The sequence below is a fragment of the Marasmius oreades genome, chromosome 1, assembly GCF_018924745.1.
Source record: "Marasmius oreades isolate 03SP1 chromosome 1, whole genome shotgun sequence".
NCBI lineage: Eukaryota > Fungi > Basidiomycota > Agaricomycetes > Agaricales > Marasmiaceae > Marasmius > Marasmius oreades.
Window position 1 is genome coordinate 549,156 of NC_057323.1, and position 25,597 is coordinate 574,752.

The 25,597-nt window shown below is 46.2% G+C and overlaps 8 protein-coding genes across 9 annotated transcripts; 2 read left to right on the top strand and 6 right to left on the bottom strand.

Annotated features, from left to right (window-relative positions):
- Positions 1–11,141: 11,141 nt before the first annotated feature.
- On the bottom strand, positions 11,142–12,074 carry E1B28_000131 (uncharacterized protein; the record flags this gene model as incomplete). Its single annotated transcript, XM_043145932.1, has 5 exons — positions 11,142–11,213; positions 11,279–11,333; positions 11,402–11,530; positions 11,598–11,662; positions 11,739–12,074. 5 exons carry the CDS (start codon positions 12,072–12,074, stop codon positions 11,142–11,144), a joined length of 657 nt encoding a protein of 218 aa, XP_043014632.1.
- A 1,065-nt stretch (positions 12,075–13,139) lies between these two features.
- On the bottom strand, positions 13,140–13,934 carry E1B28_000132 (uncharacterized protein; the record flags this gene model as incomplete). Its single annotated transcript, XM_043145933.1, has 4 exons — positions 13,140–13,167; positions 13,233–13,363; positions 13,421–13,776; positions 13,838–13,934. The coding sequence occupies 4 exons, from the start codon at positions 13,932–13,934 to the stop codon at positions 13,140–13,142; spliced, it is 612 nt and encodes a 203-aa protein (XP_043014633.1).
- A 103-nt stretch (positions 13,935–14,037) lies between these two features.
- On the bottom strand, positions 14,038–14,428 carry E1B28_000133 (uncharacterized protein; the record flags this gene model as incomplete). The annotated part of the gene is made up of 2 exons (XM_043145934.1): positions 14,038–14,284; positions 14,358–14,428. 2 exons carry the CDS (start codon positions 14,426–14,428, stop codon positions 14,038–14,040), a joined length of 318 nt encoding a protein of 105 aa, XP_043014634.1.
- A 484-nt stretch (positions 14,429–14,912) lies between these two features.
- On the top strand, positions 14,913–16,221 carry E1B28_000134 (uncharacterized protein). Of its 2 annotated transcripts, XM_043145935.1 has the most exons (6): positions 14,913–15,289; positions 15,358–15,404; positions 15,468–15,646; positions 15,700–15,740; positions 15,801–15,869; positions 15,921–16,221. In XM_043145935.1, the coding sequence occupies exons 1-4, from the start codon at positions 15,035–15,037 to the stop codon at positions 15,729–15,731; spliced, it is 513 nt and encodes a 170-aa protein (XP_043014635.1). In that variant the 5' UTR covers positions 14,913–15,034; the 3' UTR covers positions 15,732–15,740; positions 15,801–15,869; positions 15,921–16,221. The 2 variants fall into 2 exon arrangements, with proteins under 2 accessions (XP_043014635.1, XP_043014636.1); XM_043145936.1 differs by having other exon boundaries at positions 15,468–15,740; positions 15,801–15,903; positions 15,952–16,221.
- Positions 16,222–16,464: 243 nt separating this feature from the next.
- E1B28_000135 (uncharacterized protein) lies at positions 16,465–17,605 on the bottom strand. The gene is made up of 5 exons (XM_043145937.1): positions 17,161–17,605; positions 17,019–17,086; positions 16,816–16,944; positions 16,691–16,745; positions 16,465–16,641 (listed from the first exon to the last, which is right to left on the bottom strand). The coding sequence occupies exons 1-5, from the start codon at positions 17,467–17,469 to the stop codon at positions 16,579–16,581; spliced, it is 624 nt and encodes a 207-aa protein (XP_043014637.1). The 5' UTR covers positions 17,470–17,605; the 3' UTR covers positions 16,465–16,578.
- A 1,076-nt stretch (positions 17,606–18,681) lies between these two features.
- On the bottom strand, positions 18,682–20,079 carry E1B28_000136 (uncharacterized protein). Its single transcript, XM_043145938.1, has 4 exons — positions 19,911–20,079; positions 19,640–19,834; positions 19,460–19,582; positions 18,682–19,382 (listed from the first exon to the last, which is right to left on the bottom strand). Exons 1-4 carry the CDS (start codon positions 20,025–20,027, stop codon positions 18,894–18,896), a joined length of 924 nt encoding a protein of 307 aa, XP_043014638.1. The 5' UTR covers positions 20,028–20,079; the 3' UTR covers positions 18,682–18,893.
- Positions 20,080–22,032: 1,953 nt separating this feature from the next.
- Positions 22,033–23,869, top strand: E1B28_000137 (uncharacterized protein). The gene has a single exon (XM_043145939.1). It carries the CDS (start codon positions 22,245–22,247, stop codon positions 23,628–23,630), a length of 1,386 nt encoding a protein of 461 aa, XP_043014639.1. The 5' UTR covers positions 22,033–22,244; the 3' UTR covers positions 23,631–23,869.
- Positions 23,870–24,063: 194 nt separating this feature from the next.
- Positions 24,064–25,405, bottom strand: E1B28_000138 (uncharacterized protein; the record flags this gene model as incomplete). Its single annotated transcript, XM_043145940.1, has 2 exons — positions 24,064–24,812; positions 24,889–25,405. 2 exons carry the CDS (start codon positions 25,403–25,405, stop codon positions 24,064–24,066), a joined length of 1,266 nt encoding a protein of 421 aa, XP_043014640.1.
- Positions 25,406–25,597: the final 192 nt, after the last annotated feature.

A 25,597-nucleotide genomic window follows, 5' to 3' on the forward strand; every position in this document is an offset into this window, starting at 1 on the left:
CTTGGTGTGGTTTTGGTTTGCACACTTCGTGCTTGAGGTGTGTTTGCTAGCCATATTAATTGGGTGATACACAGCATTATTACCGCTTTCTGTGAAGGTGGGGTGGAATGGTTTTAAATTCAGAGTAGTACGGAGGAAGTTCCATGTAGATTTTCTAGTCTGGTGGCAGTGTACCATAGAGATAGGCATTTTTGACATCTCTGTGGTCAATTTCGGCTCTGAGACTTGCGGTGACTGCAAGGAGTGTACGGATCGTCACTGGATGCACTGTCAGAGCGGACATATCCATGTAGTCTACGCCAAGTTTCTGCGTAAAACCCTTTGCTCCTGCTCTCACTTTGTACTTCGCAACATTCCTGTCAGAGTCCCGTTTTCTCTGGAGGATGCATCTGGATCTGACGAGATTGACACCTTTGGGTAACTTTACAAGCTCCCAGGTTTCCATCTTTTCAATCTGAACATATTCAGCTTGAAAAGCCAGTCTCCAGAGTTCTGCTTTGGGTCCGGTCAATACTTCCTCTACACTTGGTTCATCTGCTACAGTGACCATCGCTTCCACGATTAATTCCTCTAGATTGAACTGGACTCTCCCTGGTTCTAATCTTTCCTCCTCATCTACAAATCTAGCGAATGCAGCCTCCTTCCAGGATTTGATATAATGAGCCTTAACGTTCATGTTATTCATCATTCTCCAACCACCAGGTCCAGGATTTGTGGCTGTTGTTCTTACAGGACAGTGATTTATTTCTGGTTCCAGAGAATTTTCTGGCTGTTCCAGTTGTTTCAGTTCAGATTCTGGTGATCTCGGCGGGGTTGGTGGTGGTGGATCATTAGGGATTTGTGCTAAAGGAGGTGGAATGGGAGCAGGGACTGGTGGTGTACTGGGAGTGCTCAGATTGGAGTCAGGAAAATTCCTAGAGGCAGGGAAATCTGGTAAGTCTGTCTCCCCCTCAATGTGAGCAGTTCCAGGCTCGAATTGTTCATCCTTGTTGAACATTACATCCTGCTCGACCAAAACTTTCCATTTTTCAGACCAGTAAATTCTGTACCCTTTGGTTGCTTGGTCATAGCCAACAAACCTGCCTTCCTTTGCCCTTGCATCTAGCTTTCCTGCTTCTAAGTCCTTCACCCACACTTTCCGTCCCCATTCCGGTAATGCGACTTAGTTGAACTATGCTACAAGGTTCTTTTTGCACTTTAAACAGTGCTACGGAGCGATATTTTATCGTATTAAAAACTAGAGTGAGCCTCAATTGCTAGTTAAAGCTAGTGCCGCTAGTAGAATGTGCCGTAGGTGCAGCTAGACCAGTTAGAGAGAGCTGTAGATTGTGTCAGAAAACTGTATGACCGTTCGAAACCTGTAGAACACTATGAGCAGAGGACTTAAGTGGTAATTCACCAAGTTCTACTCTCTACATTCTACTATGCACTGACATATCAAGGGATTGTACTATTAGAAGACTTGTAGTCTTCACAGAACCGTTCGTAGCAGAACTTAATGGAGTCAAAAGACCTTCATGCTAGGAGTACCTACTTCTATGGGGGATTTAGTTGACAAGAAATCTGACATAAGACCACACAGACTAGGAGAAATTTGATATGACCGTAGATTGAGTCCCAATCTGAGGAAAAGACAAAAAGACATGATACAGATCCCAGATCACAGATAGAGTACCTAGGAACCAGGCAGGGATGAACAACGGATCTCGGAGTCCGCGCTGTTCATGTGCTATGGCAGTTCGGAACTCTGGATCCATATGCTGGAACTACTTGGACACACAAAGTCCATATGATTTGATAATGTTGAAATGCAGGATAAGGTCCATAGGCAGGAAATACCACATGGTACACCTATGTATGTCCATTCTACATGCTGAAACAAGAATGAAGAATGGTCCAGACTGGTCTAAAACATATGATTCAAATACGGTAATAACACTTGGAACGCCCTACTAATGGGACTGGAAAACACACCTCAAGCACAAAGTGCGCAAACCAACCACACCAAAAGAGTGTTCTTAGAGTAAGAGGTGGAGGTCGGTATTCTAAGGCTTTAGTTTGCACTAAGAGGCACTAAGAAAGAGAGAATATAGGGATATTTGGTCTTTAAGGTTCAATCAAGGTTCTATTCCTTCTTATTAAATGACAAGACAAAACACTAATTCAATATTTCAACGATAAGGATTCAACAAAGCTTTTCTCAAGACTTTGCAAAGTTCAAGTTCAAGTTCAAATTTCCGATCAAGTCCAAATGCAATTCCAATTCAATATAAGTCTAAATTGACTTCAAAATCCAAGTTCAATTCCAATAACAATCCAATCAAATCCAAATTGCAATAGGTCCAAATCAATCCAAACACAAAACACCAAACTTCGACAAAGTGAGGGGCAAAGGTAAAATCCTTGAGCTAGTCCTAGTAAGTGAACTGCATCTCCGCTCATAGGCTGCTGGGGAAATTTCCTGCTACCCTCCCTCCTTATATACACTTTTCAAAATAAAAATAATAAAAGTCCAAGATATGTAGTAAACTTGAGAATAATAATAAAATTCCCTTTCAGTCAAACAGAATCTCGCCTAATCAGGTATAATGCCAGAGATTGTGCCAGAAACCATGAATAAAAATAATAAGCCAACAGTCCCCTGTCTGTATCCATGTTACACTGACAGAGCCTAGACTTCCCGAGGTCTCTGAGATGCCCACATATCCTTGGAAACATATCTCCTATGTCACCATCGTCCTGATGTCCTCTAAATAAGGAAAAGAACCAGTCGCCCTCCATGACATATTCCCTGTGTTCCTGTCTCCAGTAACAACCGTCATGTCAACCTCGCAAGGTCTAGATTTCCTTTATTTTGGAACATTGTAATCCTTTCCTTTTCCTATGACTTCATGGGAATCGTATATTTCTATCCTAAGTCCGCATGTAGGTCCTTTGTCCGAGGCTGCTTCTTGAAGTTGCTACCGTTTTTGAAATGTCGCGAAGTCTCTCGTCTTTCCAATTCTGTACTTTTTGTACTGCTAAAGTCTCACGTAGAGACTTGTGCTTTGACTAGTAGTTCAGGCTCACCCTAGTCCTACATTCCCTTATTTTATAACTCAAATGTTAATAAAATGATTAAAAATATACATATTAACGCTAAATCCGATTTTCAGCGCGATAACGGAACAGCTCCGTAGACAAAATTCTGCACATCAATAAGATTTCACATGGATTCATAGCTACAGTGCATTATTTTTAGAGATGAAACAAGTACTGAAAGGATTACCAAGCTAGCGTAGAAGTAGTATAAAAGCAGCCCATGTATCCGTAGATAAAAAAAAGTACTACCCATGCATAGGAAGGTCCTGAGTGAGTTGCCTGTGAGTAACTACTCTTGACACCCAATAGAGAGATTTGCCCTGTCTTGTGCAGTGATACGATAAGATTTGATTCAAACCATACCAGACTGCTGAGGTCAAAACTTGAGAACTGTTGGTCCGTAGGCCGCTGAGGTCTTGATTACTGTTTTGTGATCCATCGAGGGTCTTAGCCTTCATGTCCGCCGAGGACTTAGTTTTCGTGTCTGTCGAGGGCAATAGTCTCAATCGTTTGAATTAGTCTCACCGTAGACAAAATTCATAGTCCCACTCAGTCCACTGGACATTAAACAGAGCTTTGTACAAACCCTTTGAACCCCCATAGCTGTGGTGTTTTACACTTGCAGTTGTAACTTAATTTGACAAAACTTCATACGATATTGAGACTGTGATCTTGTGTGTAACCTTTGCCAAGCAGTCCACCCTTGCAATCTTTCCTAGTGTGTAGAGTTATTGATAGACCTTACACAGAGGTTTACTCGTTTTTGGGTTGATTTGGTGTTGGTACTACTTGCGTAGCTCTGATATTAGGTTGACTCTTGAGTGGTATACTTCGCCCATTACCATTAAAAAAAAGAAAAAAAAGAAGAACATATACGTATGTGACCTACGTCATTGATCTTTGCCCAGCTTGTCATGACCAAAGTGAGACCTCAGCACAGAGCCATTCAGTGCACTACCCTACATTCTGTTTTCTTATCTCTACCACCACCATCATGCCTTGTTGCAAGGTCAGCCCCGATGTCAAGTTGGTTGCCAATCACCTCTATGACCTCGATATCTTTAACCTTCCTACCTTCCTTGCAATTGTAAATTTCTCAGAGAGCACGTTCTGGCACATTTGGAAGCTTTGGCACGAGACAGGGACATAATTTCTCACAAACAAGGACTATTACGTGGCCAACCTCGACTGTTGCACATTACGGACATCAAATACCTTCTTATGCTTATTAGACAGAATCCTGACTATTTTATTGACGAACTACTCAACCTACTTGAAACAAATCGGTTTATCTCAGTCCATTTTACAACAATCTATAATGAGCTTGTGCAATGTGCAGTCTCCCAAAAGAGAAATTGAAGGCAGTCGCTTTGGAACGGAATGAAGAGAGGAGAATGGATTTTATACTCAGGATGGCTCAGTATCTGCCAGAAGAACTCAGGTTTATTGATGAAACCTCCAAGAATAACAAGATGGGCAGTTGAGGATATGGTTACTCAACACAAGGCTGCAGAGCAATGAAGAAACAGCCTTTTGTCTGTGGCCGATGGCTTACTGCTACTGGGCTCTTGAGGACTGATGGAATGGTGGTATCCACAGTTGTTGAAGGGTCAATGACAAGAGAGAAATAACTAGAGTTTTTCGAGAATCAAGTGGTGAGAAACTTTACACTTCAGCCTTTCAGATGACTGAATTCTGTCAGATTCCACTCACTGAACCATATCCTGGCTGTCTGAGTGTGATTGTTATGGATAACGCTTCAATTCATCATAGTGATGAGATCCTAGAGATTGCTGATTGCTATGGTGTGTATATTGACACTCAAATTTACCATGATATGCATGATTGTATATTTTCAGGTGTTCGGATTGAATACTTACCCTCCATACTCCTTCAATCTCAATCCAATTGAAGAAGCTTTTTCTAAAATCAAGGCCTGTATTTACTGCAACAACAATATCTTTCAAGCAGATGATGAGGACGGGATTCTCTATGATATGCTGGAAGCAATGTAAGTGGATACTGCGGAGGATGCACAAGAATACACTATACATTCAGAATATCTGTAAAAACATACTACAGGGTACAATACAGAATACAGTTAATGATAATATAGCAATGTAAGAGCCTTGGAGTGCTATAACATACAAGAGCAAGAATGCCAAAGAGTACAATGGTGTCGGATGAGCAGCATGGGGATTCCCAAGAACAGATGAGCGCAACAAAACATGTGAGAAGCAAGTTGTCAGGAGGGTGAACCGCCTATACGTATGCCGGGCCTCGAGCCCTGACGCTGAGGATAGCATACGCCTAAAACAACCCAACACCCATGTAGGGCGTACTCCGAGGGGTACCAAACCTCAGTACTCCGACCTACTACGAGATCGTACTCCAGACTAATGCTGGCGGACCATCCTACGGGCCTATCGGCAATAGAGGATGACAAGAGCTGGCAACCAAGGAGAATGAATAATGATGATGTCCGGTATCGTGGATATCCATGAACCGTGTGGTGAACTGTACGACGAACCATACTCCTATAATGAGAGTAGACCTTCGGCGATGAGAGCATCCTGTGATGAGGACCGTATCCTTACGAGCTGGTACTCCAATGACAACAAGAGCATACGATAGAGTACTCCAATGACAACAAGAGTGTACGATAGATGGTACCCAACATACACCAATGTAGTGTACCACATACCTAATCCATGCCTACCCCATCCTGTACTCTAGCACAAGAGAAGGGACTCTAGGACAAGTCCGGATCACAATTAGACGGTGAGTCCCCTAATAAAGGTGACCTGGACGACATTGAAGTGGTCTATTGGAGACAAAATCAACAAGGAACGGGAATCGTCGTTGTCGTTAATGATGATGTCTAAACTACATCATGTGCCTATGTAAGTCTATGCCAAATATGACCAAATATGGTCCTCACTTATCTCTCGCCTCCTAGATCCCCTACTACATGTGCCCCCTCTAAAAAATGCATGGCGTCCTCATCGTGCGAGTCAGCCTTATTCTCCCTCAACCAGCACTCGCCACTATCTATTTTCCTCTTCACCTCTATCTGGTCTTCAAAAAGTTTCGTCGATGCATTTGGATTGAACCGCCGCAGCCTCCTGGCATGTATGTGTCCTTCCAGTTTCGATCCGTCCAATGTGGCCAACTGGTACAAGTTCAAATTCTGTTTAACTACCCTTCTCGGCTCTGACCACTTTGGAAGTAGCTTCCTCTCTGCTCGATGCGTGTTGTCCAGGTTGTTTCTGTATACCTGTACCAGGTCTCCTGGCTCAAATATGACTTCGCCAGGGTGCGATGCGAGAACCTTCTTATCAAACAACCACTTCCATTTGACCACATGATGGATGGCATTTTCATATCTGGTGAGCCTTTGCTGTGCGACATATGCCATGTGTATTGTGGCCGCTTCCGGTGTGAGGATTAACGTTGCTTCTTCAATAGGTGTTTCCGTGGTGTTCACGATGCGTCCAAAGAAGAGCTCATTTGGGGTGAAGCTTAAAGCTGGTAAAATTCGATTATTGAGTGCAGCAATGGCTTTGTCAAGGAAATCTGGCCACTTAGCTGGGAGCTTCTCAAAGTCGTCAATTTTCTTCAATTCTTCTGAGTCTTCCCCTAATTCTGGTGCGCATAACCTTGCAAGTACGTGTAACAGTATTCTGTTAGTACCTTCTATAAGCCCATTGACCCATGGGGAATATGCAGGTGTTGTATGATGTGTAGCACCCCAATGACTACAGAATTCGGGGACAGTGCTATTCTTAAAGTGGGAGCCATTGTCGGACATGAAAGTTTCGTAAGGTCGGTATTTCTGGAAAATGTCTTGTAGGCTGGTTATCGTTGTCACTGCTGTGCCGTGTGTTTTGAACTTGTAGCTGAATATTTTCTGCTTGAATACGTCCATGTATAGACCGACCTTGTGATATCCCCCTTTTCCTTTCGCCATTGACAGGTAATCCCCTACCAGGAGTTCGAATGGGTGTCTACGTGTGATAGGTTGTAGGAGGGCATGAAGGTGAGCTGCCCCAAAACTTTTGCACCGAACGCACTCCCTTATGGCTGTCATGCTTGACTCATCGAGTTTCGGACTCCATATACGGTCAAGCAATGCAATTTTGACGAGGTCACGTCCCCAATGGCCCTTTTCCTCGTGCTCCTTTCTCGCTAAACCCACTGCCTCATCTTTACTAACACATTCCACCCATGACCTAGATCTGGAGCCATTTCAACTCACCAGCCGCCATAGCTTGCCATTCTCAATCATATACTCCGAAGCTCGGTGTCGAGCTCTCTTCTTATCCTTCACTGATCCTTCAATTTGCAACCCTTCTAGCGCTTCTATAACCTCTCTGAAGACTGCCTCGTCCCTGAGCCTGCTTTTGAGCTCTGTGTTTGGTGAGGAATCCACTGCCACTTGAAACAAATCATTGACAATGCCTTTCTCACTCGCCCAGTCCTCACTGACTGTCCATTCGCTGCCATCACCCTCCCTTGACTCTGGGTTACCATCCCATGCATGGCTGAGGCCATCTGCTACCACATTGAGTCGTCCTGGTACGTGTCTCACGTCGACGATTTGGTGTGCTAAAATCCCATCTTGCCAACGGGCATGCACCGCATTTAACTTCCCGTTGAGAAGAACATCCGGCAACGCTTGACAGTTGGTTTCCAGCTCCACTGGATATCCCCAAACTATATCAGAGAATTTGTCAAGGGCAAATTTGAGAGCTGCAAACTCTAGGAGGAATGGTTGGTATTTCTTCTCTGCTGATGATGTCCACTTTGATGCGTAGGCGATTGGGTGGATCTTGATGACCGTGGCGCCATTTGGTAACGTGGTGGTGAACCTCTGAGCGAGGACACCTGTGAATCCTTCTTGGCAGCTGTCAGTGGTGATGATGAATGGAGAACCGTCCCAATGTGGGTGTCAGGAGGGTGAACCATCTATGCATATGCCAGGCCTCAAGCCCTGACGCTGAGGATAGCATACGCCTAAAACAACCCAACACCCATGTAGGGCGTACTCCGAGGGGTAACAAACCTCAGTACTCCGACCTACTACGAGATCGTACTCCAGACTAATGCTGGCGGACCATCCTACGGGCCTATCGGCAATAGAGGATGACAAGAGCTGGCGACTAAGGAGAATGAATAATGATGATGTCCAGTATCGTGGATATCCATGAACCGTGTGGTGAACTGTACGACGAACCGTACTCCTATAATGAGAGTAGACCTTTGGCGATGAGAGCGTCCTACGATGAGGACCGTACCCTCACAGGTCGGTACTCCAATGACAATGAGAGCATACGATAGACAGTACCCAACGTACACCAGTGTAGTGTACCACATACCTGTAACCTAATCCATACGTACCCCATCCTGTACTCTAACACCGGAGAAGGGACTCTAGGACGAGTCCGGACTACGATTAGATGGCGAGTCCCCTAACAAAGACGACCTGGGCGACAGAGTGAATGGGGCAGAGGCAAAAGGTAAGGATAGGAAAGGATAAAGGACAAAGGACAAAGAAGATCAAATTCTAGGGAAATATCTACCACTAAGTACTCCTTATATACCTATCTAGTAGAAAGGGTTGTACTCCTATACTGATGACCCCTTCTCTAAGATTAGGAGTACTCTTCTATGAATTGACCTCTTTCACATGATATCTCACTTGATCGTATGCCGAGTTCAACCGCAGTTGACTGTATAGGAGGAAAAGTCGGCGGCAGGTACTACTCCTAGTTCAGTTCATGACAGACCCCTTCTCTAAGATTAGGAGTACTCTCCTATGAATCGACCCATTTCACATGATATTTCCCTTGATCGTACACCGAGTCCAACCGCAGTTGACCATATAGGTGGAAAAGTCGGCGGTAGGTACTACCCCTGGTTCAGTTCATGACACAAGTGTATAGCAAGTAGTAAAGATGAGAGTGCAATAAGTATGCGAGGAACAAAGGCAAGAACAAAGACATGCATGACACTAAACATCATTCCTTGTCCAGTGGTTCTCCTTGACCCACTTTTCAAGGGCTTCCTGGATCTCTGCAACCTCCCCAAACTTAAAACCCATCTCTTTCATGTTAGCCATGATGACTCAGCGAAGGGCACCAGCACTTGCAAAATGTGATGACCGAACTAACTACGAACTAACACAACACGAAGGGAGATTGAGGGTGCAAAATGTTTGCTTGGAGAACCTGAAATAAGTAGGATGTATTAGAAGCTTTAATTGCACTAATAGAACCACTTTGAAGACACGAGAGTTGTGGAAAGGCTAAGCACAAGAATATGTAATATATTCAAGGACTTGAAGGAAAATAATGGAGTTAGTGAGAGGCTGGTTGCAGGAGAAAATGCTTGTGGCACATAGAGAGGAAGAATAGCAAGTATTAAAGACTACAATTGCAGAGAGAGAGTACAACTAGGTACAAGAGGGCAAAATAACAAGGCTAACGAGTCTGGGCAACTTGTCTGCCTTTTATACAAGAATTGGTACTGTTCTAAAGAATATTCTACTGAGTTTATAGGGGGTTTATATTCTACTGAGCTATCTATAAGGGGATAGGGCTTAACCAATAAATAACATGTGAATAGCTACCAGACTTCTGATTAGAACAGTGGAAATATGCAAGAGCTATCTGAATTCTGATTAGAACTGTGAAAGCTATCAGACTTCTGATTAGAACAGTGGAAACCTTGTGTAAAGATGACCAGATGGCTGGGATGCCCCCAAAAAATCAATTTCCAGATATTTCTTGAGGCTGTACATGGCTTGGAAAGTGAATGATTCGTGACAGACACAATGCACATTGTTCACGGTCTTGCCTCTTCTTTTCCCATTGACATTGGTCTTCTACCATCTTCTCATTGTTGAGCAAAACCATCTGCGTTGTTTTCCTGATTTGGGATGAGGGATGAGTAGCCAAAGCCTGACCTGGTACAGGGGTGTTCAGATTAACATTTTCCTTAGAGTTAGGTTTGGAGTGTTGAGTTTGTTGGGTGACCATTGTTGAAAAGGAGGAGAGGTGAGCTGGTGTATATACCAGAGTTTCAGATGGAGATGTACCAATGTGGAGCCATGACATTGAAAGTGGTTGTTCCAGGTCATTGTGGTGCAGGGAATGGGTATATAGTGGTTAGTGAGAAAGTGCATGTGGGCACATGGTGGGTTTTGTCATGGAATGTCATGGAAATTTACCATAAGAGGCAAGTCCAAGACAGACGATGTCATGCATTATTGGAGTCACCAACTCATCTTGACAGCCAGCTAGAGAGCAGCTGTCACTTCTAAGCTTTGGAAACTCGTGAGTACCTTTGTTCTTATCTCTACAAGTAGTATTCTCTGATTCTGTCTGATTCAATATTTGTCTAGCCTCCTCAAATCTCAATCAAACACCTTTGTTTTTTCAAACCATATCAGTGTTTACAAACTCAATCAAAGTTCTTTATGAGTGTGAGCCTTGAGTGCTTGAGCCTGAACTGGACAAACCCGGTAAGCTAATTCCTGACTGATTTTGCTGACTTGTAACTTTATCTCACTGAACTTAGAAGCTCTGATAAGTTAATAGTAACACCACTTCAATTTTTGTATGCAGGTTTACATATTACCAGGGTCAATGCTATATTCACCTAGAAAATAGTGATTTTCACTCTGTTTTTCAGAACGGGAAATCACTTATTTACATTTATTTTATTTTGGCGGAAATTCACCATGGGGGTGAAAAAGAGGTTCACCCCAATTTGACAGCGAAAGATTTTCGCGTGGCATGCTCTGTGAAAATCACATACTTTGACAAGCCCTGTGACTCCTAACACCTCAGTCGTTCCGCCTACTGTGTGACCGTCTGAGTACTTGACTAATTCGTACTTAACTTGACATAAAATCGTGGCGAACAGCATGGTTCAACCTAAAATTCCCCAACCGGCGCGCTACGATTCGAGCTTTACATTCTACACTTGTATACAGGTGACCTTTCTACCCACTCGTACATGTACAAATTCTAAATCTCCATTCTTGTTTTTCCCTCTCAGTTCGTTTCAGCGGGAATTGTCAGACCTCTCTGAACAGCAGGTCGACTCTCAATTCGATCCACCCAAGCCTATAGGTATTAATTAAGTATGGGGTTGAATGTTAACGCGAATGTCAAGTAGCCAGTAAGCATACCTTCAACGCAGGGAACTCCTTCAAGTCGATTTTGAGAATGGGGGCGCGACGTACCCTGTTAAAAAGGGAAGGTAAGTTAGCATGTATAAGCTAAGGCTACACTGATATCCGAGTCGATCTCACCATGCAAAAGCCTTGATATCAGCGATCGTATACTTTTGACCGACCAAATACTCGTGCTTCGATAGCCGGGATTCAAGGACGGCATAAAGGTTCCTAAGTTCATTGAGAAAACGGTCCTGAGCGTACGGACTACACGGCGATGAAGAGAGAGAGAGGGGGTCAGTCATCAATACACGGTGCAGTGCAAACAACGTACATCTTCTCCGATGCATACAAATTGAAGTGGTTAGCTTGGCCTTGTGTGGGTCCTACACCTCCATGCTAATAACGAACAATAGTAGTTAAGCCAACCTTTCGTCAGAAATAGAAAACACCGGAACACCGAAAAAACACATACCGCAAAAAACAACCACTGCAAAAGCTCACTATACTCCTTCGGGCTCTCAACCGGACTATACCCGTACTTATTCTCATTATCGAACTCGGCTTGGAGATAAAGAAGAATAGCACTCGTCTCGAAGACTCTGAATTCATCATGGGTGATGGCGGGGATACGACCGTTGGGGGAGATTTCCAAGAACCAAGGGGACTTTACATGGTTGTGGATTTTACCCTTGTCGGAATCGGAGACGGATATTCGGACGGGGTTGTAGGCGATTCCGAGTTCTTCTAGTAAGATGGAAACGGACACACCGTTGGGGGTGGGATAGGAGTAGAGGGTGACTTGGGACATTTGATGGTGGACACTGGATGGTTGGTTGACGTTGAGATGAAGCCTTGAAGACTGGAGGGGGTGGAGGGTGGTTGGTTTTATAGTGGACCAGTCTAAGTAGTCGGTGACCTGCTGACTGTCACGATGTCTGACTTGAACAAGCCAAGGTTTGACCAAGGGTTCGACGCGCATGGTCTCAACGGCGTCACCGGTGTCATCCAGCGTTGCGTGCCTGATGTAACCTTGAACCCAAGTTGCGCAATTTATGGCCGCCCACCCGCGCACGTTCTCGAGAGCCCGAGACTCACCGCCCATGAGAAATGTTTCCAAATTTCGGTAACGTCTGGTACTACTTATTCCCTCCCAGTGGTAGTCCAGACAAGTGTCCCGTGCTTTGGCAAGAATGCATTGGAATGTACGAGGCTTAAACTTCTAGAGATCTAACTCAGTGAGCTAGGGAATAGATTGATCTGTCACGGACGTTGCAGTACGGCCGATTCCGACTCGGGGAGGGCGACCATCTACCAAGTTTGGACAAGCGTTCAATTTACAATTTTTGTTTGTCAGCTCCCGAGATGGGCGGAAGAGATTTTCGGCGGTCTCAAGGTCGATCTTCCCTACACCACTTCCCCGACCCTCACCCACCTTTCATCTTGCATCCTCCCCCTCTGTGGATCCCGTTACGAAGTCTCTGCCCGAAATTCAAGAAGATGGAGCTTAAAATTCGCAGCAGGTAACCGAGATGTCATCCGCTTGCTGCCCTTTGCTCCGAAATCTGCGATAATAGGCGTCATGCACTGGGAGGATGTGTGTTGTGGTGGGAGCAGATCTAAATTTGGCGAATAGAACTTAGTCGAAAGCAGGCGGGTATTAAGATTTCCTCACAATTACTCCGTGTACGACCTGAGTGGTTGACCGACGATAATCCCGAAACGTAAAACTGGAGATTGTCGGACATAGTGCGCTCGTCTTGTGAATGGTACCACCAACTCGCTGATGATTTTTTGATATGTTCCATTTATGGCCGTCGATGAATACCGATGCATGGTTCCCCTTTGGACCAACCCAATCGTAAAAAAACAGGTGTTACGTGATACGAACAGAGGGACCGATACTTTGTGTAGTCAAAACGGGCCATCAGCGAAGGGATAGGGAGAAAATATAAAAAGGAAAACCTACCCAAGCGCACAACCGAAATGCTCCCAAGGACTGACTGAAGGAATGCGAGACTTCGAAATGAAGCTTCCATCGACATAGATGTTGGCGTTGCCTGGGAGTAGCGTATACATAGAACTATTATGAACATCGGCCTGCACGGAAATTCAAAGGAAGAGGAATAAAACAAATTGATAGAAAAGTAACCGAACCTTCATGATCAACTGAACTCGTCTGTCCGCTTTGACAATTGAATACCATGTAACGTGGAGCTGCAACTCGACAATGGTGATGGGTGTACGTTCGGCGTTTCGAAGGGGGTGGCCAGGGGATCCCTGAAGGTGGTTGCTCAAACTGCCTTTGGGAGCTTGTATCCGCAATAGCGTGTCCATCGACTCATCGTCGAACAGTCCAGATCCCATGTCTTCGTCGCTCTCGTTCGCTGCATTTGGCTGAGACAGATATCCCTCTGGTCGCTCCAAAATAGCAGACATCATAAACACTTCTGGCGGTGGTGTGTATAATCCATTTGGAAAGAGAGGGCAAGATGACACCATGTGTTGGAGAACTGATATGTATTCAATTTATGTTCTGGTAGACGGCCGGGAGAGGAAAGGGTTTAATCGCACCTCCTTCGTCTTCTGAGAGATCATGGCCGTGTAGATCAAAGCTATTGGTGTATATGGTACCGCGGTGTCGACTCAAATGTCGTATGATGCCGACCATTTGGCGGAGTTGACAGCTACACAAATCAAGACAGGTCAGTCGTAAGAAATCGTGGATCAAAGTAGGGACACACCATATTTCAATATGAGCTCGACCTCGGAATCTACCTCTGCAACCAGTCCAACAAACGCCTGACGCCCACGTTCTGCAGGATCTTTCGGAGAATGTTTCTTGAATCGAACTTTCCACCTCCTTGACCTGCTGCCGTAGCTCCACGAGGGACTGCGGCGAATGCTTGACTCATGATGTCCTCCACTACAGGCTTGGAGGAGTAAAACAAGATCCTGCTGAGCCTCCACAATATTATAATGCCCAACACCGACGTCAAGTCACTTGCTTTCGTATGGTAGCTATTTAATGACCCAAAGACGCGTTGAGAGAAGTGATAGAATATTGCACCGTTCTATAGCCATTTCGACGTACATCTTCTTCAAGTTCAGGTCTTCAAGCTCTGCTGGCTTGAGAGTATGACTTGTTTTCCGATAAGATAACATTCAGAATCGTCACGGTCCTCGAGGCTTTTCAGTTACGGTGAACCTAGTTCTACAGAGAAGCCTACTGCGTACCTAAAAGATTCTGTATCCATAACCCAACAAAGCCATGTTGTACGTGAACTTGATTCTGCCCTTTTTTTTCAAGCGAATTTGTACGACCGAACAAGTTCTGTTCGTGATCTGTTGACGCTGGCTGAGAGTTCGACTGTTGGCTAGAGATAATTCAAGAGTTTCAACGTTAGTTGGCCTTGTAGAAGAAGAACGACGAGAATGGACTGTACCGATGATATTTGTAGCTTTTATAAGTTGAACGTTACGTGACCGTGATTTGTTGTCAGTCTTCCGGTTCTTCGCCGCCTTGCCATGATCATCTTGAGTGGAGGGAGAGTTAAAGTGAAGGGAAAGTGGTGAACATGGGTAGACGAGGGCAAGATGAAGAAAAAGAGAATGAGACACGTGGTGCTGAGCGTGACCGTACGTTCAAGTCTACTCTAGATCTTTCTTCCAACATGCGATGTGTTTTGCTCAATTTTGTTTCTCGACTAGATCGACGTTCCTCCGCAGTGTTTCTGCTGTGCAGCGCATATATTATACAGCAGTTTGACCATGCGTCTTCAACCCCTTCGTCTTCTACCCACCACCATCCCATATCCTCTCCCAACCAGTGTACCCCATCTACGTTCGATTCTCGATCTCACAATGACAGATTCAAATTCTTCTACGGCGATGGAGGTCTTTACTGGTGCATCTAACTTCAATATCAGCAACGGCAACTTCTCAAGCACCGGAAGGGATCAGTTCATTGTTCAGACACGAGGCAAGAAGAGGCAGTTTAGCGGCGGTCTACCAGAACTTTCCAAGGTAACGTACCTGTGTAATTCCATATGTACAACTGACCATGGTGACACCAAAATACCATTGTTTCAAAGGCAAGAAGAGGAGGATTGACAGTCAGTGTCTACCGGAACTTTCGGAGGTACGTATCTGTTTTAATTCGGTATGTACAACCTGGTTGCTCATAGCATGTTCCCACTGGCAGTTCACCAAAATCAAGCGGGGCGATATCTATAAAGGTAAAGAGATCTGCTGCTCTTGTGTTCAAACGGGAAGGACAACACGGAAATGGCGGTCTATCATACCGGGATCAACGTAATTGGACCGTTTGGACAGAAAAAATTCACTGTGAAGGAGTATCGTGGTCGAAATACGAAAAGCTAGGTGTGAAGGGTTGGTCTGTCCCCCGAAAGATTCATCTTGATTGGATTTGACAGGAATGGAGGCGCGATTTTTCGCGTTGTTCTAAGGAACTCAGGTACGCTATGAATTCTCTCGATTGTGTTACACGATGATTTGAAATTTTTTTCATTCACAGAAATTAAACTATCGGTAATGATGTACTTTCAAAGCTCGTACCCGTTGCGAATATTGAAGGTTCACTAAGGTGGGTGGGGTTATTCTATATTGACTTACTGAAGGCGAGTGGACAATGTAGCCTTGGTGGGTTACTATCGAACATGATATAGATCGCCTTGGGATGTGCAAGAAACGAGCGTTGGATGGATCCGACCGAAGGAAGGTTCTGTCGCGTACCGATTGGACTGAAATATCACCCTTCCGACGTGAAATTCCTGAAAGAAGATGTCTTCATTCGATATTTCACCGGCAAGCAAGACGATCAAAGACTTTTGGGTGCACTTAGTAAGAGTTGGGTATCTTGAGACCGGCTGTCTTCATGTATTAACCTTTTCGGTATCATAACTGACAGGAATATTATTAGTTGAACTTCGGCGCGCGCGCACGAACACTGACATGAAAATTATAATTCACTCGGAAGCAACGATTGACAAATTTACTATGCAAGTCCAGCAATCGAATACTTATTCGTCGGATGGCCAGCCTAACACTACCAGCGCGAGAGCAGAAATGGCAGCAAAGAGAGAAATTGAGCGTGCAACGTACTAAGCGTAACTCTTCAATAATATCATCTCCCCGAAATTTAATTTGGGCGAGAATTTCGCAGGCGCGACAATACTCAAGCATGGTTCAACAATTACTATAATTCGGAATTCACATTCTACACTTGAGTTCACCTGTCTACCAACCCAACCACGTACATGTACAAAACTGCATTCTCAATTCTTGTTTCCCTTTCAGTTCATTTCAGCGAGAACTCTCTGAACAGCAGGTCGAGCCTCAATTCGTTGCGTCCAAGCCTACAGGTTTTAAGTGTGGGGTTGAATGTTAAGTGGCCAGTAAGCATACCGTCAACGCATCAAACTCGCTCATGTCGATTTCAAGATCACGGGCCAAACGTACACTGTTAAAAAGGGAAAGTAAGTTAGCATACATAAGCTAAGTCTACACTGATATGTCAGAGTCGATCTCACCATCCATAAACCGCGATATCACCTATCGTATAGTGTTCACCGACCAAATACTGGTGGTTTGTTAGGAAAATGTCAAGTGTGGCAAAAAGCCTCATGAGTGCATCGACGTGAGGTTTCTGAGCGTACGGACTACATGATGAAAGAGAGGAGCGGGGAGTCAACGTTCAACCATCGACAGACAATGTATAGTGCAAACGACGTACGTCTTCTCCTGCGCACCCAAATTGGAGTTATCAGCTTCGGCTTGGGCAATAGGTGCGACAACTGCATGCTATGAACGAACGATAATAGTTAAGCCAACCCTAATCAGATATAGGAAACACTGAAAGACGTAAAAAAACGTACGATAGCAAACAACCATTGCACAATCTCACTGTACTCCTCCGGGTTCCCATACGAAGTGTACCCATAGTCATTCTCCTGATCTAACAGGCCTTGGAGATAAAGGAGACTAGGTCCCGTCCCGGAGATCAAGAAGCCGCGATGGGTGAAGAAACCAGGGAAGCCGCTTGCCTGGAACCTTTCATCGTTTTTGATTTTCTCAATGTCGGATTCAACGGTGTACTCGGCTCCGACTTCAGCTAGGAAGATGGAAATGGTGAATGTGAAGTTGACGTTGACGTTGGGGTTGGGGTAGAGGGTGATTTCGGACATTGGATGGTGGATGTGGACGTTGAGAGAGTAAAGCTCGAAAAATGCAGGTGGTTTTTATAGCGGTCAGAAGCTGCTGGCTGCAGGTTCATCGCGCATGGTCTCAACGGCGTCACTGGTGTCACCAAATTTGGCCGCCGCCCTGACCTTGAGAAATGTTTTGCAAATTTCGGTAACATCCGAGTCGGGTACTACTTATTCCCTCCCAGTGGCAGTCCTGGCGGCAAGTGAGAAGTGCCAGTGCATGTTCGTCCTGTTCTTTGGCAAGAACCCACTGGGATGTACGAGACTTGGACTTCTAGAGAGCTAGCTCAGCGAGAGGGAACAGATTGAATTTCCGTCCAAACGGACGTAATCAATTGTATACAGTACGCTGGACCGAACTCGGGGAGAGCGGGCGTCACCTTACCCAGTTTGGACAAGCGTCAGTTTAAAAAAAAGATCGTCAACCCCCGAGATGGGTCGAAAAGCTCCATCCGATGATCGATATCGATGAGGCCGCAGTGGGGGCAGATTTACAGCCGCCCTGATTTATCGTTTGCAGTGAACTTGTTGGCTCGCTTTCAGGGAAACCCGGGCCCAGGAATCAGATCAGTGTTGCTCGGAAACAAATCAATGTCCATGCACAAAGTGTGTGTCCAAACAGCGTGGCCGACAAATCAGTACGTGGCGGACATAGGAAAAACAGCCTTTGGGCCGGTCTCGATCTGCCTGCCCGAGAGTCGTAGATAATGATAATCAATTGATATACTGTATTCGTCGCCGAGATGTCCTGGTCCAAAATTACACAATGTGTCCGCCACTACAGTGTGGGCTACGCCTGGTGAATCGTGACGGCTAGTGTCCGACAGTGTCCTTGAGCAATAGTACTTGGGCCGCATAGGGTTTCGAAAGGGTAGGATAGCTTCCTTGGTTGCTCCCTTAGTGTGTGACGGGGTCCATGAATTCAGGTCCCACGCAGGTTTCATCTTACATCTTGCATCTCCCCCCTCTGTGGATCCCGTTAGGAAGAAGATTCAAGAAGAGAAGACATGGAGCTTAGTTTGCTACAAAACCTGAACGCGGCGAATGGGTGTTAGCATTGGGAGGATGTGCGACGTGCGTTGTGGAGCCTGGAGCAGATCTATAGTAATTCTTGGGGGATTCCATGGTGAATAGAAGTTGGAAGGAAGCACGCGGCTTTTAGCGGTGACGAACAAAGAATTTCTCCACGACTCGGACCTGATCTCACTCTAGTGCGTTGACCAACGATATAAAAGTGGAGATTGTCGGACATAACTTAGTGCGCTCGTCCCAGCTGATGATTTTCTTTACATGCTCCACTTATGACCAGTGGCCGGTGATGTCGATGAATACCGATACATGTTTCCGCTCCGGACCAACCCAATCGTAAAAAACAGCATACAGCACCTCATACCTCCAATTGATCATGTAACAGCATACGGCACGGTCCCAGGACGTGAAGATCGTTGACGTTGACGTTGAATTGTCAACCCTCTCATACTCTTCACTGCACCATCACTCCCATTCCCACTCCCATTCCCAACACGTCGCCGTGCCCGTGTCCGTACCTTCACACCCCTCGAAAACAAGCCTAACCTAACCTGTTCCTCCAACTCCGGTACTACTGCCTCCCAATGACCCTCATGCCATCTCCATTCCAACTTCGTTAATTCCACGTCTCCGTTTCTGAAAGGGGCTGGGATAAGAGGCAACATGGGCGGGAAGATTTGATTGAAAGTCGGGTAATGGTCGGGTACGGTAAGTCGAGTGTTGAACGCGCTATCTTGTATCGGGACGTGACAATGTGAAGTCTCTGATTCTGATTCCGAGGTCGAGGATTCGAAGTCTAAACAGGGTGTTATGATGATGGTTGGTATTGATGGGTCGGGGTTGGGTATTATTTTGGGCTGCGTCTGTTGAAACGTGGGATGTCAATTTGTCAAATTTGAGTTGTTTGGGTTTTTGGGAGATGAGAATGGGAAGAACTAACGGTGTAGGATGAGTTTCTTTGTATTCGAGGGGGGCGTTCGCCATAAAGACGGTAGGTGGGCGATTTTCGAGTGTTCGGGAGATGGGTGGCATGTAAGTCGTGTTCATGTTCCGCCGGATCGTTCTTAGAGTAAAAATCGTTAGGAAAAAGAGCTCTCATTATGATGGGAAAAAAACGCACTAAAACAGAATCGACCTCTCCCGGATCATATCCTTCTTCTAGTTCCCACAACAAAAGAGCCATACGCTCAACATCGGAAGATATCGTGTCCTGGATGTTATTCCACACTGGGGCGAGTGCCTTTCCGCATCCATGGAAGAGTCGTGTGAGGTCTTGCATTGGTCTCATGAGTTGGAGGAAATCCAAATCGATGACCTAGTAAATTAAATAAATAAGAAACAAACATGTAACGACCAGAAAGACAGTCGAAAAGGTTCCCTCTATCTCTCACCAGCTCATCGGAAGTTGAAGAATGGACGGTACTACTAGTGGTAGTAATACTAGCCCTGGTCTGCGTAAAACTGAATCCCATGGCCTTGACGGTAGTGTTGGATAGTCGGGCTAGCATCTCAGTCTCGAGAGCCTGAGAAGGGAGGGGGGGGACCGTGGAGGTGGTGGGGGGCGGTATTAGAATGAATAGGAAAGTCATTTGAAACCCTTTAAAAGACCTTTATTGCCCAGAACACCCGGTAACCTGGTAACCGGTCGCCACCCGGTTATGTATGGGCCGGTTACCGCGCGGATCAAATCATTTCAACCGTCCCGCTGTGCGGCCTTTCGAACTTTGTTTGTTTGTCTTTTTCATTCGTTCTCTCGAAAATATTTGTTTTTCACTCACTACTTACAACGAAACAGAATCTCTCAACTCAAGTTGAGTTCTTAAAATACGGCGCTCCGCGGAGACGGATGCAATGGGAGAGGGATAAATTTAAATTTGGAATTAACTCCGAGTTTTCCCAGACCGTCAGAAAACGGGTTGAGCGACTGGTACTCCGCTAGAACGCCGCGTTATCGGAAAGAGTTGTGCTCCAACCTAGGGCCAGCTAGGCCATACCAACTGTTTGAAGACGAAGACAAGCGCCATGGCACTACTCTCTCGACGACTCTCCACTCCAACTTTTTGGTATAAACCATTGGTGTCAACTTTTAGCCTGAGGCGGGGCCACTCCACTCGTGGCGTGGGGCATTTTAATCCCGATCGACACACTCAGACTGCTGCTGCGCATTATAAGTAATTATATCGGTCACCCTTCATTCTTTCTATATTCGCTATCCGCGTACCCAAACTCCGCTCCTCTCAACAACACATATCCTCCTATAGGTGCCAATCTGTAGAGAAGGACCCTGACTCGTTCAGCGTTCGTCGTCAACGAATCCACGACACCCGTGGGCGAAATTTGACTCCTTAAGCTTTTGAAGCAGAGCAGTCCTCCAGTGACTTGAAGATCTACTGCGACTTTTCCAGAGAGTGACGCGGCCTGTAAGTATCATTGATCTCCAGGAAATAGATGGATGGATGGATGTATGGATAGGATAGAGTGAACATAAAATTTCTCTCACATCATACATTTGATTCCAGATTCGCCTTCTTCCGGCAGAAACATCACAACAGGATCCACAGCATGGCGGGGCGGCGGGGGGGAATTGCAACTTTTGAATGAGGGAATGTCAATCGATTTAAATTTTAATCAATCGAGTCGGTTCAGAGTTTTGATGGAAGTCGCCACGCAGAGAAAGAGGTTGATGAACTTCGCACTGATGGGAGTATCAAGTACTAGTGTTTTGGATCAAGTGGATGGACACTATAACTATACTATGCTTTGAGCGGTAGAGACCTCATCGACAGTGACCCGTGGGCGTTGCGAAAAAAACATGGAGGAACTCGGACTTGCTTGAAATCGGGGATCCTGTTGACGCTGAGTGATCGAGTCAGCCCCGAAAATTTACTATTGGAAAAAAATCGAAGTATAGAAGCACCGACCTTGCTGCGAACGTCAGACGTTCATTAGTTCCTCTGTGGCCGCGTTTCCTAGGGTCGAGGGTGGTGAACTGCCCCACAAGACCTGGAGTCACTTCGATTGTTGATGGAGAGTATCGAAAACTACGATTCTTGAGCCCTATGATTTTGGTTGCAGTAGATGGTGAATTACGGCCCTAGGGCCCGAGGGGAGTGAGATTGAAACTCCCGGCGGGGTGTAGCCGTTTCGACTGGGCGTGCTTTTCCGTCTGTTGGAGGATCTAATCAAGTAATGAACTCAAATGGAGGTGTTGAAGCTTGAAGGCTTCCAATTCACTCACTTTCGATCGGAAATGCGCATCCTTCAGACAAGCTTTTTTGATTTTATGTAAAAAATATATATCCGAGTTTGGCGTTTAGAATTGTGATTCACTGGTAGTCATCGATAAGCATTCGTTTTTTCAAAAACGCGAAAAGATAGATTGAGAGCGGGTTTGAAGGGTAGAAAGGACCAAGAATTATTTTTTTGTTGACGGTGTTGCAGGTTAGAGACTGGGATTAATCGTGTGAACTTGGTGTACCTAAAGGAAGTCGTGAGAAACGGGCACCTTCCAAACTTCCAAAGTACTGACCCGAACTACCTCCGGATCCCTATAGCGATTCCTTCGAATTCGGTTTATTCTCTTGTCAACGCGTCTTCTTCAAGTCCTTTCAATGTAGCAATCACGTTATCAACCGAATATCTATATCAGCTTCAGCTTTCGTCGAATCGTCCACCCCTCAACTGTACCTTTTTTTTCCACACAAACTCGGAGTTTTTCCATCGATATGACCTCCAGCTGCAGCAAGGCAACCCGTAGTCCAGGCAAGGGACAGTCAAACAAAAGAGGAAAAAAAGGGGTCGGGATATCGGGGAATAGGAGAAAAAGAGGGGCATCTCGAGTGTACACCACATCTGGATCAACATTGGCTATCAGTAACCGTCCAGAGCCTACTAGGGAGGCGGCGGGTGTTCATGCAGAAGATGTAGAGGATGGGATAGATAGGAATGGTGGGGAAGAAGGGCTCAACAAAAACGACAACGACAACCCGCTGGACGCGTCAATCACCAAGTCTCCCAACGAAACTACCGTCAATGCCAGTCAAACGCATCTCGGTAACACTCTTCCTCAAAACACACCCCCCTTACACCTCCCTGTGGCTAGCGTCCAGCAAAACCGAGCACTGATGCCGACGTCAGCTCTACCACAACGGCAAACGTCTTTGGCACCATCATCATCCAGTCAGATGCTTCCCTCTGCGGCTCCCCTTTCACAGGTACAACATTCTGTCATCCCGCAATGTCCTCAATACCATCATACCATACCTCCTTCGGCATCCTGGACCAATCCCCGTCCCCCTGTCCATACCCAGCTTCAACCTCAACAACAACCCCAGTTCTCACTTGAGCAAGTACAGACATTTTTCGCAATCCTGGCCGCATTTGGGATCTATCTCCAGTTCCGGCCTCCTCCGAGTCAGGCTCAGGTTATCGGTACTGGTGTCGCTCACTGGCACCTGCCGCCTGCCAGTCACGGTGGTCAGGGGGCTCACGCGGGAGGTAGTACAGTCACGACTCCTGCTCCTGCTCCTCAAAGCACAGTCTCTACACATCCGGGCCTCTTTGTGGGTAGTGTCCCACAAGCCCCTGTTCAAGCACTGCCGACACCGGGTCTAGTAGTACCACCGTCGCAGACGTCTTTGGGAAGCCAAAGTTATTACCATTACCACCACCCGGCACCACCACCACCACCACTGCCATCTACTAGTATTCAGATCCTTCCTTCCGTGGCCCCAAGTTCGGTATTATGGACCTATCCCCCGGCACCTCCTCCTCCTCCTCTACAGATCCATTATTCGGGCTTCCAAACCATGTCCGAGTTACATGTGCCAGTACCAGTGCCAGTGCCGGTGCCAGTGTATCCGAGTCCTCAGCTTCAACGTCAACAACCCCAGTTCTCAGTTGAGCAACTTGAAGTACAGGCATTTTTGGTAATGCGGGCTGTGTTTGCCAGCGTGTTCCGACCTCTGCAGGTTCAGGTTCAGGTTCAGGTTCAGGCTCAGGCTCAGGCTCAGGCTACCAGTACCGGTGTCGCTCTCGCTCACCCGTCGCCTCAGGCTGGCCAACCTGGGGCGGCTAACCCGGGAGGTACAGCATCCACACCACGGGGATAATTATAAGCACTTGAGCTTATTCTATTCTCTCGTTGGGTTGTTTTCGTATTCTTGACCGCTTTCTTGTGCTTGTGCTTGTGACGCCTGTGCAGCTTATTTTACTTGTTGTTTGTTTTCTGTTTTTCTAAAATAGATTGCTACATGTACGTATCTGGGGAAGTGATGATACAGTCAAGAGTTAAGTAAGTAGAGAGGGGGCGTTCAAAATTGCAACGATTGTCGCATCATACTGTTCGTGAAATTAGCAGTTATTATCCGAGTTGGCGGAACCAAGGCTTGTTTTCGAGGAGGTGAAAATGTTGAACGTTGAACGATTGCGCAATCGCAGTTAGTCGGGGGTTGTCTGAAGTAAAAAAAACTACCAGTACGTATACTTAATCGTGAGTCGTGGCCCCGTGCAGAGGGTCAGTTACCGGTTATCCATTTCCCCCCATCATAAATCATGTTTGAGTTGAGGAGTGAATATGGGTTCTGGAGGCGGAGGGTAGAACGACACCGACACCGACGACGAGGGTTTTGCCTTTGGCCGTCCTTCGGAGTGGTAGTTTATGTGTGGGTGAAGTTGGTATTCACCTATACCTGGATCTTCCTCCTCACAATGAGGCGAACGGTAGTCGAGATGAACAGGAACTGGGTGTACATCCTGAGAAGTATGAGCTGGTGAGGAAGGATTTGAATACTCGTCTGGAAGATCTGGATCCCATCGGAGCCAACCTGAGCCAGACAGGGCTCCGCCGGTTGTCATCGTAGTATCGATCTCCAGGGTATTCGCGGCGGCGTTCGATGCCCCACTACGAACGTTATTACTCTGCATGTTCGTGTTGGGCCGTGTCTGCGTTCCTCCTGGTGAAACGAAATTGATAGAAGTACAGGTCATTTTTGATCGCCCAACGTTAACCTGGCTCGTTTGGCCGACTCGGGTTGACCATAATGTAATCAATCTCGTAGCTACGACGGGGAGGTTGCACACGATGAGTCCTATGCATGCCTGGACGTATGCGGCGATGATCTCTTGGGGACCCATTTGTTTGATGATGAAGACAGCGTGAGGGATTGAGGCGGCTGTCGTGATGATAGCCGTGGAAAAGATCCATGTGAGTCGATGACGAAGCGTGCGGGAAGACAGGGACTGGATGAGTTGGAGTGGGACGAGAACGAGAATCAAATCCGATGAGAAGTCCGCTATAAATAGAGATGATATCGGTCACTACCTGGAATGCGAAGGAAAACTCCCAGAGTAGGTAACTCGGAAACGCACCGATAACTTGGGTGGTTGCGATTTGCTTCGTCAACGCACACTGTGGTCTCTCTGCATCCTTCCACTTCGTTATAGCGTTCTCAGGTTCGCACACCCAGAATACTTGACACAAGAGGAAAACAAGGATGGCAGAGAATGCCACAGAGACGCCGTATAACATCCTCTTCGTGCTGAACCTGTGTCCAAATCCGAGCGCACACCCGGGATGGATTCGAATGATCGAGAACAGCATGCTCAACCTAGAGAACCAGAGAACACCGTAATACATCGTCGCCATCAGGTAATAGACCGCTACCATCCCCTGTTTTGACCGACCGGGGGAAATCGTGATGTGGATGAATGTACTAACACCACCAAGAAACATGCATAGGCCGGCAAGGAGGACGAGGAGGTCGTCGGCCCAGTATCGAGATTGGCGGATATAAAAACGGTAGACGGTTGTGAGGAATGTGGGGATGCCGCAGACGACTCCGGTTATTCCGATGGCGACATATGGATCTCTGGAATCGAGAACCATCTTGCGAGAATGCTCCGCCGACAAAATGAGCACAGTGCGTCTCTCTGCTTGTTTCTATCTGGTCGAGATCGAAAAGAAAGGCGGTGTTGTCCGCGCCAAGAGTGAGGTGACCGTCTGTTAGGATCGGGTAAAGATGCAGGGTTTGGTAGAGATCTGTGTGTAGAGTGCCAGAAGCTACTTGTATTCGAGTAC